Consider the following 18,645-nt stretch of genomic DNA (forward strand, 5'->3'; position numbering starts at 1 on the left):
TATAGAGAGCAGAAACTCTGCATTTGGGGGAAAAAGGTCACTTTCAGGACAGAGCTACTTTTTTCAGCCAATCAAAGTCAAGTTTGTGTGGAACTTCTAAGGTGGGCTGTCACTTCAGATTTATGTTGAGTCTACTGTGCCACATTTTAAAGCCTACCCTCTGCCCCACTCACCAGGTTGTGGCGTGATGACTGATGAAACAGAAGTGAAAAAATGGCGGGGATCTCTTACAGCCACGGCGGCATCTGTGATAGCAACCATCAGTCTGATGACAATGTTAGAGTGCTAGTCTGATAATGCACTGTGTAAGAGCTGGCCTGATTTTGAACCAGGGGGCTGAGATACTGAGCACATGTGCTCAAGTAGTGGCCTTGATGAGCAGCTCTGTCACTCTGTGTTTCTACTAAACTAGTGCAGTGCCCGTTGAAAATGTGCCTGTTTGGAAGGGGCCGAATGCTTGGCCTATGGTATTGCTGCTTGTAGAATTCCGCAGGCAGCGGGCAGCTCATCTAAATATTTATGAGCATACCATATAAGGGACAAAACCTCTTGTTTCATTCTAGGGCTATTTCACAGGGTTGCATTATGGCGCATAGAACAGCACCCGGGCCATTTTCAGCCCAACCAATGTTACATACCCTATTCGGAGACCTTGGGAACAGTGTGAAATACCCTATATAATCATTCTATCACCCCGTTTGGCAGCATTAGCATGCCCCTCCTGTCCCAGAGTCACTTGAGGTGAGCCAGTTTCTAAAGCAACCATTGCAGCAAGATAACAGCAAGTCACAGAGTTTCAAAGGCATGCCTCGTAACAGCATTAGTCCCCGCAGTAGCAAGGTGCCAAGCATGACAAGAAGGCTCTCCATGTGGATTATAAACCAGCACTGAGCTCTGAGACCTGGCCATTTCCTCCAAACCCCCTGCATGCGGGTGAGAAGCAAACAGAGCTGAAGGATTTTGGAACTAAAGGATGACAGCAGCTGCATATTACTTGGTAGGTATACTTTCCCGTGCTGATATCCTCCTAATTCTGCTTTGCCTTCAGTGCCATATGAATTGATGGTTTAATATATATATACACATGTTATGGCCCCCATTACCCCACCAAAAGTCCTTTTCTCTACACCACTCCCGCTGCTGGAGGAATGGCCTCGCCATGTGGCAGGCAGATGGGATGGCAAGGCTGCCAGTGGCAGGCTTCCCTGCCCTCTACACCCCCAAAATTAGAAAGGATGTTAAAAAACAGAAGGACATACAACACTGGTTGCATTCAGCTAGACACTGGTCCCAATAAACAAACAAGTCCCCTCAGGCATTATTCACAGCCCAGCTGTAGTCTCTGACAGACCACTCCACGATACTGCTGTGTGCAGGGGAAGAATAATACCTCTGATTAATGTGACAAAGGGCGAACTTCAAAGCATTCATCATTGTGCAACACATCTGCTTGGATTGGATATCTTCCATTATTTTTGCTGCGGATAGATTAGCAGCCAATTGTGCAGCTGGTCATCGGCAAAACTGATTATTCACATGCTGACATTTGTACTTACAGTCCTGCGATGAGCGGTGGCGAAAGGTGAACCGCAAGTGGCTCCGGTTGACGTCCTCAATAGGGATAGCAACCTGAGATAAGGGACAGAAACAGACTGTGTGAGACATCTACACCCATGAACTCACACTCACAAAGCAGATTTGTAAGGACACGCTCGGAGCAGAATGAAGCCCCACATTCTAGATTGTCATACTGTATAGAAATCAATTGAAACTAATAGCAAGTAGCATGGTGTGCAAAAATGGTTACGTGTGCTGTAAAGTATATGTGATATAAGCTAAAACATGCAAAACCCCTGGTACGGTCCTTAAAGTGTCATGGATCAATAACTTTTAATTTCTATACATTTCTGCTACTAACCAATCTAGTATATGGTATAATATTCATCACTGTCTTTCTATGCTTCAAAGCTGCATGGGTTAAAATCCACCATGTACCACAGTCTTCATTCTATAGAATGCTGGTGATCAAACCTGTGTTGTGATGAATAATGGATTTAAGAACTATATCAAAGGGTGGTATTGCAGTTACTAAATAAATGACTGGGGATAACCAAGAAGAAATACGAAGGAGGTAGAAGTAAGGAGATAGAGACAGACCTTTATTGTTTCAAACCAGCGTGGCTGCTTCACTTGGTAGTAGATGACAGACTTGTACTCATTGATCCCTTCGTCTCCAGCTCCAGGGAAGATCACATTCTAGATACAGAGAAAGAAAACGCACGGATCAGAGAATACGACTAGTTATCTGGTTATACTGGCATAGCTGTATGTTCATTCAAAGTGGCAAAATCATGATGGTTGAGCTATGATCACTCTGTCGAAACATTAGCACACGCATGTGTGGATTGGCTACCACTTATTTCATGAAATGTAGTCCTTGGGACAGACGGCAGAATGGCCTTTAAAAGTCTGGATGCACTTCATTCGTGTGCACCTGCCTGCCAATCTCATGACAGCATTGTGGAAATAAGAAATAAATTAGAAATGAATTATTTAAGATGGAGGGGCAGTGACTCCCATGCAGTGAGAAGTGGAGGGAAGCCAACACAGCGAAGCAGACCAGCTGGTACTGATGGATCCAACCATGTAAATTGGGCTTCCTAGTGGGTCCCCTGAGTTTCTACAACAGGTCAGGGTCCCCTGTGGAGTTTGGCACGAGGGCTATAGTGACAGCGGATGGCACGCATGCCTTGTTTTCTATCAATCTGCGCTCAGCCAGCCTACCCCTTTTCTCCCACTACTCCAGCTGACTCCCTGGCCTGATGCTGCTAAAATACTCCAACACTAATGGCTTCTGACAACCAGCAATTATGAGGAATAACAGGCCCTGTCTCCCCCAAGCTACGCCGAACAGATCTGGGGGGCAGGTGCAAGCTCGAGCAACTATTCCCCTTCACTAAAAGGCCAGGATTCATGACAGCTCCAGATTTTGGAGAGACAAAGAGGGGAAAGTAGCCAAGGTCTAGCCGCAGGTGAGAGGGGTTTTGTAGGCCTGTGCTAATATGTCAAGGTGATAAGAAGTCACTGTCCAGCCTCTCAATACACAATGTCACAAATCCTTTTTCAGACAGAAATCCAGAGGCAGAAAGAGACCAGAAAGAAAGGACAGAGAACGGAGGAGATAAGAAGGCGGAGACAGAAACATCCAGAAAGATTGCAAAGTATACCTATTATAAAACTTGCCTCAATGTTAGTAATTACAGATAGCTATTTTCAAGTGCCTCTTTTTTTATTATCAAAGATTATACTGAAAGAGCTTCAGACATTAAAAGTGACAGTGGCTGAATCTCACTTCTTTTATTTGATAGTGCCTCGCGCGAACCAGAGAACAGCCTTTACGGAAAGGACCAGCTGAAAGCCGTTGCTAACTCCGCCCATACAGTAGACATATTCACATGACATTTCAGAGGAAAGGACATTTCATCCCTCTAAAAAACACATTTCCTAGTTGCCTCTCTCCTCCGTCTTGCCCATGCTTCCTCGGTTGGACGGACTAAGATGCGAGGAAGGGAAGCAAGTGGAGTAACCATGGAGGCAATTTTAGGGACGTGAGATTCAGCCAGTGTCTCTCATCTCAGACACAGAATTTCCTTCCTGCCAATTAAAATCCAGGAAGGAAGAGGAATAATTTAACCAATTAGTGCTGATCCCTGGAGATGAGCCTGAGCATTTTTGTGTAAAGCTGCAAGACGAGATGTTGAAGGGAGCTGCAGCACTCCAAGGACACATGGCCATGACATCCATAGATGTGATCAATGGCACTTGATCACTGTTGACTTCTGTCACTGACTGCAATCATTACATCCCAAAGGCTCTGACAGCCTTAACATACACAGGTAAATGTCCCATTGACATTGGCACAGAAGAGCTGGACATTGAACCTGACAAATCATACCAACTGACCTGCGTTAATAAACACAGTATAGCTGCTGGTAGATGACTAATAGACATTGTAGTATACCATGCAAATAAAATTGTATACAAACGGAGAACAAATATAAAAAAAACAGAAGAGAAGTGCACTCAAATATTGAAAAGCATTATCATCCGTTTTTCATCCGTTTGTGAGTTGAATCTAAAATATTTGTCCTTGTACTACATTAAAAATGATACCACAATCTAAACAACCTAACATATTCACAATGAGATTACTTGTCTAGCAGTGAGACAACCAATCGTTGTGTGTAAGCAGTGCTTAATTTATAAAGTGGGAGGTCCCGGAGCACAAGAGGGGGGGTGGATCCGGTGACTCAAAACGGGGGATGGAGGTAACGGAACAAAAAAATTAAAAAGGACACTGCCTAGTAGCTTCTCTGACTAAAAAAACCTAAACAACGCTGTGTGTACATCAGGACAATGTTTATTTTTATTTCAGAAAATGCACTGCATCGGTGCAAAATGTAAAAAAGTTTTCACAAGCAGCAGTTATCCATCGGACTATTAAATTAGCCAAAAAACCCACGCGGTCTCCACATTCTTGATCAGCAGAAATGGTTTTTGCTTGTTTGGGATCCGACTGGCCAGCATATTTGAACAAGTTAAGCAAACTTTGTTGTCTTTTTTGACATTTTTCCCCGGAGTGAAATGAGGCTATAACAGCAATCTCAACCAGCACAAGTGCAGCGCCGCGCTGTTGAAGTGCCTCCCCTCCCTCCGTCCCTCTGCCCCTTCCGTCTTATCCTGAAAATTCACCTCAAAGCGCATCGAAAATGCAAACACAAGATTTTTTTGGAACTTCAATGGGGAATAAGGACTAACAAAACAGATAACAACATTGAACACTACACAAACAGTAGTTTATTTTTTTAATTTAGGCAATTCATTTTTCCTGATGAGACAGGAGGTGCCGGATCCAATAAAAAAAGGTTCCGGATCCAATGTCGGAGGTGCCGGAACATGTTCCGGCATGTTCTGGCTCAAATTAAGCCCTGTCTGACAGAAGCCAAGATCATCACTGCTACCTGCTACTTCAGAACTGCATTTTTAGTGTAATCACCACTGTTCCTTACACGTCCTCTGCCTGCTGAGCCAAATCACAGACAAAGCCTCTGAATCAAAGACTAATGTGTATAATTGAGGCAGCTAAGGGTAATAGCGCTCATCTTCTGATTGGCTGTTTGCAGGAGGCCTCCCCATGACTATGGCTGTGTCATTTTAAATCACTCCATCATCAGTTCTTGTAACTTCCACTCGCTCTCCGAGTACACAGGCATACTGAGTGTGGACATAAATCCATTAATATATGTACAATAGAATGTAACGGCATTTAGTACAATAGCCTTACAAGAAAATATCTGGTAAACCCTGGCCCTAGATTTTAGGGGGCCCTAAGGAGGATTTGGTTTGGGGACTCTCCACATTATAACATGTTGTCACTGCCCTTGGCACTAAACCAACTTGTGTATTGTAAATATTAGTATAAGCACTCATAATGTACAAATAAGCATTTAAAGACGTATGTGAGACCTATTAGCAGGAACATTATCTTTAAATAGACCGGCTCTGTTATGAGCTCAATTGTGGGACATTTCAAGCACTCTTGGGGGCCCTCTGGTAGCCACGGGGCCCTAAGCAGCCGCTTAGTTCGCTTATGGATCGGGCCGGCTCTGTGGTAAACCTTAACTTATTCACTACAAACTGTGGCCCCAAAAATCCCGATAGAGTCTCAACATCAAAAACTGAACTACACAGACACGTGACCAATGAGCACACACTCCCACATGCACACACCTCCTGCCCCAGTTCCTCCTACATTCTCCTCATGTCCAACTCCTCTAAACCTCTCATATCCCCCATTAACTGATGGCCTCTGTAGTACAAGAGGTAAAGTCAAGCAGGGGGGGGACAGTAATTAAACATCAGAGAAAGGGGTCACTGGCTACAGACTCTAGATGAAGCAAAGGCTTTGTTAGGACATTAGACACTGATGGATTGGCACATGATTAAAAAGTAGGCCGCACACGGAAGCAAAAGTCAATGAGATGTGCTCCAACTTGCAAATTGGCAGCCACCATAATGATTAATGTTCAATTGTTTGTGTCCATCTGGTTTGATTTTCTAGAGAAATGCAATGTGATTAATGGTGTTCAGCTGCAACCTGGATGCTAGACTTTCCTATGCATGCGTACAACAAGTATGACTGGGAAATTAAAATTATGAACTGCTGACCACCTCCAAAATATATTTTAATGAAGTCTGTGCCAAGGCCTGCACATTTTCATCCAAATAAAAATCGCATGAATTTGCAAGACAGCTTGCAAACAAACAAAGCAACAGGGGAGAAAATGATCCTTTCAACTTCATTAGCAAAGGTAATTATACCAGAAGGGAAATGCTGATTCATCAATTTCAACTTTAAAACTATGCTGCCCATATTGCCTGCCCGCGTGCTTTGGTCTGTAACTGACTCTGACAATGATGTTGATTACTGCAGTGGTTAGACACATTTTAGGCTAGTCAATCAACCACATAGCACAGATATTGCATTCTGTCATTTTTGACGGGTGGCAAAAGCGTACAGTCTGGCCTCTGTATCACACATTTTTTATAGGAGTCCTGGTCAGTTAAGCAGCATGCTGAGCTGTGTGAGATTAAAGAAAGCCTGGTATATCGGAGTCTGTCTGAGAGACCGATCGGCTATAGCACTTGTGTCCTGAATGCTGAGAATGAGCTGAACCCAGAAAAAATACCAAATAACTAAGTTAACATTCCTCTGTTGTACCTCCAATTTCTTGCCATCTTCGTCATATACAGACATCGTCACCTCGACATTTTTGGGTGTGGTCTTGCTCCCCTTGTCAAAATCCCCCAAAACCAGAGTCACGTAGATATCGTTTCGCACATCACCTTTAGGAAACAAGAAACAAGCAGGTCAGATGGGAGGACATCCTCACTTGTAATGGTGCTCATAGAGCTAAAGGTTCATCTTTTTTAATATGAATAAGTATTACTGCATAACTCATTACATCTGAGGTGGCATAAGTGGATAGTTGGCACCATATACTTCATGGGTGACCTCAGTCCATTAAATAACTAATTTCTTCTTTAAACCTTAATGAAGTATGATATGTCCTTTTCACCCTCACTCACAATTTGGGAAATATTAGCTCCTAATTCTAAATCACTTTCTGAATGAATTTTTTCAGCCAAACCCTTTTTTTTTTTTAAATATATAAAAAGGAGACTTTCAGAGACAGCCAAGATAAAGCTTTTAAAAACACTCAACCGGGCATGATGATCTCAGGAAAGCCCATCTTGCGAGCCACAGCTGTTGATCGGTCCACCAGGTGAGGGAAGTCCTTCCTTATCTGATGGATGTCTCCAGGAAGCAGCTTCAGAGTCACCCACAAGCCTGGAGATGAATTCAAGGCAAAGATAGGGAGGGACTGAGATTACGTCAGGAGAAGACAGTGTGAGAGCAAACTGCCCCCGGAAAATACTAAAAAGAGATTTCTTCATGTGCTTTCAGATGTCAGTTGTCAGAGTGACAACTTACAGCTCTAGGGCAAGACACTAAATAGAAGCTACCCTCAGAGATGTGATTAGGAAAACATACAAAAGAAACAAGTGCTTTTTTGTGTTTTCCTTGTGCAGTAGTGTGTAGGGTGTGCATAACTACAAAATGGATATCTAGTGACATCAAAGAACTATGTTTTTGCAACAACAACAAAAAAAAAAAAATCACAGGAGCACATTGTATTTCCTCTTTGGATCGGTCTAAACGTAATATATTGTTACTGTAATTACAAAAAGTCACACCGACCTTGGCTCAAATGCTACTTCTGAGCACCAATACTGGGAGTGGAAAAAAATGTTTTTCCATTACAAACAAACATTTGGTAATCTAAATGGGAAAAATTTAAAATAAATATTTTCTACTTAATTGCCAAATTCATGATAATGTCCCCAATGCCCCAGACTTCTTCTTTAAGCATGAATAAGTGACATTTTATGGTAGAATATTTTAACTGTGCTATGTTATTCACAGACATATATAATTTGTCTTGGAAAGACCTGAGAGTGCAAAGCTTGAGACGAAAACTTTGGGGCTCTGAATTATTCTCAAAGGGCCTTCAGGGGACTTTCATGGGTCATATTTTCTAACAATTTAACACTAGTAGCCGCCCTGCTTGTCTCCTGGTTGAAATGGAAAGCTTCTTTTCTGCAGACACTGCATGGTGTGCCAGCTTCAGCTCTGTAACCACACTTACTCTTAACATTCTCTCAGGAAAAACAAAGCAGCACAGATGCATACCTGAGACTGAAAATGAAAACAAAAAAAGTGATCCAATCAAAGCGGTGGTCCTGTAGTGTGCCCCTTTAGGGCCACTAAAGTGAGTGGTGCCTGTGAACCCTGAGGATTTATTGACTTTCACTTTACATGCCCCATATGGTTATGAGTGACACATCTCTCACTAGCCAAGCTGGAAGCCTTTTGATATGCGAGCGTGACCGAAACAGCTGCTCTCAGTGCTCCACTGTTCTTCCCAGTGTGGGTCGGAGCAGACCTGACATTTATCCAAGTACATCTTCATAGGGCATGACAATACCATAGAGGCTGTCATGTTGTTTCCCCCCCTCCCAGCACAAATCCCTTAAGATGGCTAATGTTGCTCTTCTAACCACAGATGTCAAATCCCTGATAAGATCCAGTCTTAGCAGAAGACTCCCCAGCTTAATTAACAACTGGATTACTTACATCCTGTAGTCATGGTGATGAGGGCAACTATTTATAGTATGAGCGGTGATTTATAGTTTGAGCACTTGACAAAGAATTATGTTCTTATTGGCAAGATGAACAGTTTCAACTCCTTGCCAGTAAATTGTGGGTAATGGTACTTTGTATGAACAGAAAATAAAATGTAGTATGAAAACAATTGACAGCAGTACAGTAAGATGCTGTTAAGGTTACATTTAATATTACCCTCTAACCTTAATTACAATCCTACCTTGAAAGGATTTTAAAATATTTAGAAGAGATGAAGGATGAATAAAGAACATTTTCTTCATAAATAATTGTACTTCACAATAGGTGTGTCACCAAAGAAAAGCCGAAGGAAAGTGCACATTCACAACTACAAACTAGTTTTTTTATTCTATAAACATTTTGGCAGATATTACATTCCTCAGTTTCTTGTAAAAGGCAATATCTGCCAAAACACAGATTTAAGATTTAAAATAGAATTTAAAACAAAAAGATTGCATCAGTGTTATGAGTGTGTGGCTTCTCCCTCCTTAAAGGGGAACAACCGTTTTTTTTTTCAACCTGGACCCTATTTTCCCATGTTTTTGTGTCTAAGTGACTGATGGGAACAACAATCTTTGACATTGGTCCAGTATTAAGCGAAATCGCTGTAGGCAGCAGCAGCAAAACAGGCTACAATGTGAGTTAAGAGGGCAATTGTCCAGCTGACAGGCTCAGATTAATATTTTAAGTGTCTGACAACATTATGGAAAGGATTTCTAAGGAGGTCGACCTTTCTGTTAAAGAGTAAAATATTTTTAAAAACGTTGCGTTTGCTAAACCCACCAGTGGTTTGTCTTTCCACTTTTCTAACCATCACAACTCTAGATTTGGTTGAAATAAATACATAGTTTACAGATTTACATACACATATACACGCTAAAAGTATTGCTTTTTTAAATGGAGTCTGGTGGGATTAGCGCTAGCGACTTCAGAGCGGTTTCTGGCTAAACAGAAAGGTCTCAAAGATGTTTTAAAGGTCTATCTCTAAATGGATCCTTTCCATAATGTTGTCAGACACTTAGAATACTAATCTGAGCCTGTCAGTGGCAGAGCACTTTTGTTAAGGTAAATCAGCTGGACAATTGCCCTATTAACTCACATTGTAGCTTGGTTCACCACTGCCGACTGCAGCGATCTCGCTTAATACTGGACCAATGTCAAAGATTGTTGTTCCAATCAGTCACTTATACACAAAAACATGGGAAAATAGGGTACAAGTTGAAAAAAACAGTAGTTACCCTTTAATGTCAACCAACTCTACAAGAATCCAACATCAAGCCAAGTTGCCTTTAACTAAGCACTACTGGATATTTGGTGACCTAGTTGACTTAATAAACATTACAGCAGAAAATGTTCCGATCCAGGTTGGATTTCCATTAGGGCCTGACTTAGTATACCTATTTCATAACATGAATAAGACACACATTTAATTATTTATTATCTGATAGTGTGGTGAGTTTCCGCCTTGGCCCTGGTTCTTGTGGCTGATCTGTGTACTGTACCTTGGCCCTTGTGATTGACCTCTTTGGCAGTGATAACTTTGTTGATGACTGTCTGGAGGAAGTCGTTCTCCCCTGCCACCCTGGGTGAAAAACGGGAGATGTTCAGCTGCTTGTGGCGAATCATGGCGTCATCCAACGCTAGCCTGCAGTATGCACACGACAGGCAAACACCACAGAGAAGAAGAGATGGCGGAAAAAGAGGAGGAGCGGGGCAGAGGAGCCACAAAGTGATGGTTGTGAGGAGGGGAGAGGGGTGAAAAGAGAGACGGAGAGACAGAAAGAGACACACCGAAAAGTGATGCGAATACCGTGACACAAAGCCGCTTGTTAGCAGTTAACAGTGAGGCAGGATGGGTGATGAAAAGAAACACACAGAGAAATCATCGTTTAGGAAATGATGCCCAGTCAGCATTTATAGCGCCACTGGAGCAATGCGAAGCTTGACCTGCCCACAGCCTTTAAATATTTTTAAAGCGGGAAACTTTATAACTTAAGCTGTAAACTCCATACCCATTCCGAAACTAACATTCACACTCTGCTTTAGGTAGAAAGCAAACGTAAAATATAACATCATGTTTTGTTCTCCGTGGGGCTTCGGGTGTAGAAAGTACCAAACTGATCGAGACGAGTGACGTACAGAGCATAAGAAAGTGGCATATGTGATCTGAGAAGCACCACATGTGTGGCAGCTGTGAGAGAAATGTGTGCAGTGGCAGGGGATGCCATCTGCCGTATAGAGGACTCTAAACAAGCAGAAGAAGTAGAGCGTGGAGGAGAAGACAGTGGTGATGTCAGAATGGAGGAAGCAGTAAAGGATCTCTGTCACTCAGGGCTGTCTTCAGTGCCTCCAATCTTGAATCCAAAACCAATCCAAGCAAGGAAGTACAATAAGGGACAGTAGAAGTGTGTACATTCAAGGGACAAAACACTGTAGGACAACAGGAACAAGACAGGTTCTCCCTTAAATTTGTGATAATAAACTTTTTGAATGTATTTAGATCTAAATTGTACATAAGAGTTGGACACAGGGAGATGTTGAAAAGGTATTCAAAACATGGTGGAAAGAGGAATCTGATTTTATGATCATTATCAACAGTTTAGTTATTTTTACTTTAAATTAATGGATTCAAAAAATGTAAGAAAATAAGGAAAACAATGTCTATTAGATATTTCCATGGTGACGTCTTCAAAATGCTAGATTTGTCTAACTTGCAATAATGATATTAATGTTTTTTTTAAAGTTGCATTTGAGAAGCTACAATCAGAGAATGTTTGGCATTAAATGGCTTAAATGATTAGTCGATTGCTGTCAATCAATGAATCGATAATTTCGGCACAACGTGAAATCTTGCTACAAATGCATTATCTAAATGCAAGTTGGTTTGATTCCAGACAACATGCCAGAGATGAGCTCAGTCTCAGACTGTGGCAGAGTGTCTGGGACAAACAAGAACAAACAAACTATTTCAGCAAGATTTTGATCTATCTAGACCATTTCTGAAAGCTATTTCCATTTCTGTTTGGATGCCAGGAGTCTATCCAAATTACATAACTACGTCAAACCACCCCTAAATGGCTCCTTCACTTCCTGCCTCTGTTGGCCTTGAAAACACATCCATTAATAAGTTGTGGAACTGCTATTTCAAAACCTTCATCAGTTAAAATTTAGCGGCAAATATTCACACTTGGACATAAATAACGCCTTGTAGACCCTGTTCTTCTCTTTGCACTGGAAGGCTCTAATTTCCATGATTTATGCTCACAGATAAAACCGTTAAGTGAGGTGATCTGCCAGCTAAACTGCCTGAATCTGAAGCCTTTCCAATTATGCAGAAAATCACGTTAGGAAAAAGGTTACTCTGGCTCTGTACGCAGTCCTACGAGAATGGCAGCAGTTAATGAGATTGCCTTAATTGAGTCAGCAGGGAATAAGGCAGCGCTACTGTCTTAAAACCCCCGCTAATCAGCTGTCAAGAATTCCAGACTTTAAAAAAATAAAATACAAACGCTGTGTACCAGATATCCTGTACATACTCAAAATAATGGAAAAAGGTGTAAGAGCAGAACTACATCAGCTTCTCTATTTTATGCAACATTATACCAATCTTAAAGGAACTCCATGCTCCCTTATGTATGAATATGATTTATTTTGTGCTGCTGAACAATCCACTTACGGCTGAAATGGGATAAAGTGCTGCTTGTCCTCATCGTCCATTTTGCCCGTTATGATGTCGGTGACATCCATTACTGTAGAAAAACAAGGAGAGAGGGTTAAAACACTCTCAAGGCCTGCAGAATATAGCATGGCTGTAAAAGAGCTACAGATAACTGCATGGCAAGGACACATTAGGCAGGGAAAGCAGCGAATGTTTGCTCTTCTTCAATGAGCAATAATTAAGACAGATGCAGAGCACTTCTGACCACACCAAACCACTGCTGGGTGTGGTTAACTAGACCGGGCTTGAAACTTTCAGCCAAAGAGGGCAGCAAAACACTTTGTTTCAGCCTGGTGTAAAGTTTCTTTTTAAATGTCTTTACAGTAGTTACAGCTGCGTACAGACGTAAGCCTTGAGGTCTAAACAAGCTATAAGAGCAATGCTGTAATTGAAATTTATACTAAATGGGGTGATGTACAGTAACACCGATAGAATTATGTATCCAGGGATTCCAAACACACAATGCATAAACACGTTTGCTATTTGCCGAACTTGCAAATTTGCAGGTTTAATTTGACCACAGATGAACTTTGACCAGCGAGCCGGATACCGAAACAGGAAACACATTCTTGAATTGGCTCCAACTGAAGTGAATGAGAGTAGGAGTAAGTATACACAGTGTGGCTAGTGTGACAGCCCACTTACTCCATTACACTACATGTCTGATGTCCACCATATAAAGCCTGTTATAACGGTGTCTTAAGAAAAGAGCAAATCTCAAAAATCAGGCTCTCCATCATGCTGTGTACTGCAGCAATGATGATAATGTCTAAAGATGAGCCATCATAAATCAAGCTGTCATTTACCTTCTCTTCAAGTGGCACTGGGAAAAAGACACTGAAAGAGAGGTATAATTTCCTCTGTTGGAGAACTGTGGGCAAAACGCCAATCTAATTAGTTTACAATACGCCTGGCAGCTTGCCAACAGGAGATAAATCACACTAATTTTTCTTTCCACTTTAACTGAATATAGCCAAACGCATTTACTCATCTGGGGAAAGACTTCGATACAATACTTACTGTAAAGTGTAAGGCAAAACAAGATATCTGTTCTCTCTCATCTGATCTCATGAGGACATTCAAGCATAACCAGCGCTACGAAGTTCTGAGATAATGTCAGTGTGTATAAAACGTAACCTCTGACTTCACAACTCGTGCCCTGCACCTCTTTTTGGACCAACAGGGTATCATTGAGTCTCTGTGTAGTCTGCTTTACCTGCCACTCCAAAGGGTCTTCTCAGTCCTGACGTCAGCTTCTTGGTGTTGTTGTCTCGTAGCTCCATGCGTCCCACTCTGACAATCTGACACACAAAACTGATCTTCTCTCTCTTCAGATCTTCACTGCCTAAGTCCTAAGGACGGAAAAAAAGAAAAGTTATGAAAAAACTGCTGGTGCTGTTGGCTTAAAGTCGATAACAATGACTTGTACTTTAGTTAGACATATAAAAAAAACCGACTACAATCAGGTTGTATATTAATCCCCTGGAAACTGCATTTGGATTTAACGTACCATCTGGAAAAAGTCTTTTTTTCAGGCCACAGCAATACTAGGGTGCACAACAACAAATGATTGATGAATAGCACCTCCTTAGTTGAAGACGAGTTTGTGTTAAGGACAAACTTTTCACCACAAATTGCTTCAGCATCATCTGTGATTGTGTCCACATTTTCATTTCCTGTGGGCAATATCTTCCAAAACTAGCAAAGTGCTCCCAGTGGGTGCACGCTGACCCTTCTGCCCTTGGGCTTCCATTAGATAGAGGTGACTGCCTTGGTAAATGCGTACAGCGAGCCAAGCTCTTTCTGAGAGAGCTTAACAAATAAAGGCTCTGCAAACAGGCTCCCACATGCCTCATAACATGGCTAAATAAACAGTGGGCTACCACAGGCGAGTGTGCACACGCAGAAACACACAGGGACACACATACAAGCAAACACTCACCGTGAAGACGGCCCGCAGATTGTGAAGCTGCTCAATGTCTTTCACCAGACCCGAACTTGACCATTTCACCAGATAGTTTTCACTGTAAGAGAGAGATGACAGAATATATATCATTGTAATCTGTCTCAGTAATTTCTCATTTTATTGTGTGTGTGTGTGTGTGTGTGTGTGTGTGTGTGTGTGTGTGTGTGTGTGTGTGTGTGTGTGTGTGTGTGTGTGTGTGTGTGTGTGTGTGTGTGTGTGTGTGTTCGCCATCATCAAAAGCAATCTTAGATGGTCCGAAAAGGGCATTAGTTGCAGTCTTGAGGCACATCTACTATAAACTCATCACAACTCAATTTAAAAATACAAAACATATTTGACCGTGAGTTGTTACTGAATTGGCCTGAAAAGAATCGTGACTGCGTTAGCTACTGTCAAAAACAGAACGTGGGTGTACAGTTCAGACTACGTCTCGAGGCACAAATTCATCATCTTTACAATTCCTCACTAGCAACAGACTGAAACTTGGAATTATTATTATTATTATTATTATAAGAGGATAAACCCTTGAGATGAAGCATCTCGTTTTCGAGGGGGTCCTCAATTACACTGTCATTGCAACAATAGTAAAAGTAAAAGGTACAACTGAAATAGCACAAGAAGCCAAAAGTGATCACAATGTTTAATCAGAACTGTGTTTGTGAATGTGAAGGAGTAAAGCAAAGAAGGAAAAGAGGAAAAAGAGAGAGTGTGTTAAGTGAATATGCACCCATGGGTTTACCTGATGAACCTGGAATCCACTGGGTCATAGAGTGACATGAGGACCTCTGCGTCCTCACCGATCTTACACACCACATTCTTTAGAGTCACGAAGAGGGCAAACGATGGTGTGGAGGCAAACTTTGCTTGCCTGGTCAGATCAATATTCTGCTTCTGAGACTGTTGGAGGGAAATAGAGATGCTGCATTCAATATCGGGCATTCTTCCATAGCTTTTTGTGACACGCAGGTAGTCCTCGGGCCTGTGTGGAGTTTAAACAATGAGCCCAGCGGAAGATCCAATAACGCGATACTGAGAGTAGGTGTGGTTTGCAATTGCACACCAGGTTATTAAATGTAAGCCACTGCCTCTGTGTCCTTCTGAAAATTTCAAGTTAATGAGCAATAATCAACAATGACTATATATCCATCAGAATTCATATAATTCATATTCATATAATACACAGTATAATGAATTCTGGAATAAAAAGTCTTAACTTTAGCTTGATTTCCAGAACTGCATCTGCAGTAAAAGGTGGACTGATTGTGTGATTCCTTGGACGCCCTTCAAAAATATGCTGGAGCCACATTATTAATATTTATCACGATGACCTGGACACTTTCTTATTGCCCATGCATATGCAATAAAGACCTCTGGATGAGAAGGTCACATAAGATGAGACCACATAACTGCAGGGCACTTTGCGTCTGACAGTCCTAGATACTGCCAACTGACATTCAGGTGAGGGATGCCACTGATAGGCCAAGTAAAATACACAGGGAACCTGGCTGAGTTCCTTTGTGTACCAGCAGTGGCCCCATTTCCCCCACTTCTATAATGAAGTTGTGCAAATGCCAAAACTGCATTTTAGATTGGAATACAGGGGTTCTGTGTATTTTCTCTGCATTTGTCTTGCCTTCAAACACAAGTCCATTTGTTTGATATTTTTGTAGACCGAATCACTACTACGTCACAAAAAAATGACAAAAATCACTTCCGGGTAGACAAATGATCATTGATGAGAACTGCACGAGATATGTGAAATATGATGGCAAACTTGTTTATTTCTGTTGTCATTTTCAGCCATTACTCTAACTTTTAAAGACATATAGATAGACATATATATAAACATGGGGGTCCGACCTATCTGAGGTTTCTGCTGTGCTAATTTTCTGTACTGTGTTGCTTTGCTAGCGTGTGTTACGAACAGCAACATCTCAGCGCCGGTCGGACTGACAGCTAGTTTGGGTGCGGTTCCATTTCTTTAGTCTGTAACCTAACAGTGAAAGTTGTTGACCCGTTGAAAGGGTCAAACATGCATTTTAGATGAATGAGATGAGAGTATGTCCAGTTGTTTCTCATCCCTGTTTGCTCAGCTCATGTACGGGACACAGGGATTTTCTACCCGGAAGTTATTGTAAACAAACATTGTGATTGGGTCTGTAGCCAACAAAGTGCTGCTTGTTAGTTTTGCAGGTATTTAGCCATTAACCAAAGTACAGGAGAAATAAAAATTTTGATCTGATGATGGTTCTAGATGAAATGTTAAGGAATCACCAAAGTCAGTAAAATGTATCCTCTAGGGACCTTGAATATCTGTACCTAATTTCTCATTCAACAGTTGAGATATTTCAGTCTGGACCAACCAACCTACACTGACATTCCTAGAGCCACACCACTAGCATGGCTAAAAATGTTTGATATTATTGTGAATAGGGATGGAGGAGACACTACTGTCGAGGAAAGCAGTCTCCAATGAAGACAAATGAGGGGTCATCTGAAACAATTATCGCATATGAAGAGAGGTGATAACACTGCCGTGTTTTTTTTTCCTAATGCAAACACTGTAACTGCATGTTTGACTCAGACTCTGAGATTTAATGAGCCAGAAAGAACAAAAACAAGGTGCGACCACATTCAAATCATAATGTGTACAATGTCCATTGACACTGTGCACTATTGTGCTTTTCCTTATCTTTGATATGCTATCTGAATGAAGACCAGAGTCTAGTTGCAGGTTGAAAAATGGTTTCCAAGAGGCACGTCCGGATCCTGTCTATCTTTACCTTCTCCTCTTGAATCCTGTCTTCAATTTGTTTGGAGGCAGCCTCGTGTGCTCTGAACAGACTGACAGTGCTGGTGATCTCTGGGTCCAGTATGTTTCCATCTTTGTCTCGGACCACCAGATCGAGATCCAAGTACCTTGCATAAAAATGCCGGAGGGTTAACGAGTGCCAGAACATGAAAAACATACAATAGAATACCGTAAAAGATGAGGTAAATACTGAGAATGTGTGGTTGCTTTTATGAAAAAGAAAACAGCGAACAATAACTGCACGCTGCCACTCCCTTTGCCTCATTTTCTCCTCATATAACATTCCCTCAGTTTCGCTGTTTGTTTTTTTCTTTTCAAAGCTCCCCTACTTTGTTCAACTCTTTCTTCTATGGAGGGAGTCAGCACAGACAACAGCATGTTGCCAGCATGCAGTCAGTGTATTTCATCAACTCATCACTCCCTGCTTCTGCAGAGGCAAAAGCCATTTCTCCAACCTGGTCAAAGGTTTAAAGTTTCATCACAGGAGGAGAATGGAGCTTCACAAACAAAATAATTTTCAACCGATTTTCTAGGCCTACTGCAAAAGCTGTCATTTCATGATGGAATACAGTACGGTTTGCTGAAACTAAATCCCTCCAGTTGGCGCTCAATGTAAATGATGACCTGTCATTTTCTATTGACTGACACTGCTGACCTGTTCCAACAAGAGTCATTCTTCCAGATAGATATGAGGATAAAGGGATATAAGCTGTGGGGGAGGGAAGGACAAGGCTAAAAGCATTTAAAGACTGGATGCTCACTTGTTGCCGTAGTCTATCTTGGAGGTGACTCTCTGTTTGAGCTCGGCGAGCTCGTCCTGCGGGAGGGTGCCGGACAGAATCTGGGAACGCCATTCGATGAGGTCGTAGATCATGTCCCGGACAGAGTTGAACATCTCACGTTTGTCCCCCTGACAGCAGAAACAGACGGATGACCATGTGTACAGCTTAGACACAGGAGGACATTTAAAACATCCAAGTGCTCTTGTGTCTGAACTGTTGACTGGCGAGAGGACTTGTTCATGCTGGCAGGTCAGACATTGCATTAGCTGCAGGTACAGGACAGTGTATGTGAACAAAGCTCTTAATTATTAAGACCAGGTGGAATTATATTATTATGTAATTATGCCTAAGGGCCTGGCCAGTACAAACATTGTAAGGTCAATACTTACACGACTATAACAATATGTGTCAAAACAATTACACACTACTATTATACACTTTAAGTATTGTGTTAAGATATGCACAAATAAAACACTTTGTAATCAAAGATAACAAAATCTAATTAATAATTCATAAGTTCAATATTATATATATATATATATATATATATATATATATATA

At 41.6% G+C, this 18,645-nt stretch overlaps 1 protein-coding gene across 2 annotated transcripts in view; it reads right to left on the reverse strand.

The window, feature by feature from the left end:
- Positions 1–18,645, reverse strand: part of dock1 (dedicator of cytokinesis 1) — a 194,072-nt gene that overhangs the window by 149,516 nt on the left and 25,911 nt on the right. The window contains exons 6-16 of one of the 2 annotated variants that reach the window (XM_028567274.1): positions 18,064–18,212; positions 17,274–17,409; positions 15,230–15,387; positions 14,467–14,548; positions 13,741–13,876; positions 12,483–12,555; positions 10,309–10,388; positions 7,286–7,411; positions 6,782–6,906; positions 2,158–2,256; positions 1,557–1,629 (exon numbers count right to left, since the gene is read on the reverse strand). In XM_028567274.1, coding sequence (XP_028423075.1) covers positions 1,557–1,629; positions 2,158–2,256; positions 6,782–6,906; positions 7,286–7,411; positions 10,309–10,388; positions 12,483–12,555; positions 13,741–13,876; positions 14,467–14,548; positions 15,230–15,387; positions 17,274–17,409; positions 18,064–18,212 — 1,237 coding nt within the window. Of the gene's footprint in view, positions 1–1,556; positions 1,630–2,157; positions 2,257–6,781; positions 6,907–7,285; positions 7,412–10,308; positions 10,452–12,482; positions 12,556–13,740; positions 13,877–14,466; positions 14,549–15,229; positions 15,388–17,273; positions 17,410–18,063; positions 18,213–18,645 lie in introns of both variants that reach the window. The other variant, XM_028567273.1, reaches the window with a different exon arrangement.

The sequence above is a fragment of the Perca flavescens genome, chromosome 21 (assembly GCF_004354835.1).
Source record: "Perca flavescens isolate YP-PL-M2 chromosome 21, PFLA_1.0, whole genome shotgun sequence".
NCBI lineage: Eukaryota > Metazoa > Chordata > Actinopteri > Perciformes > Percidae > Perca > Perca flavescens.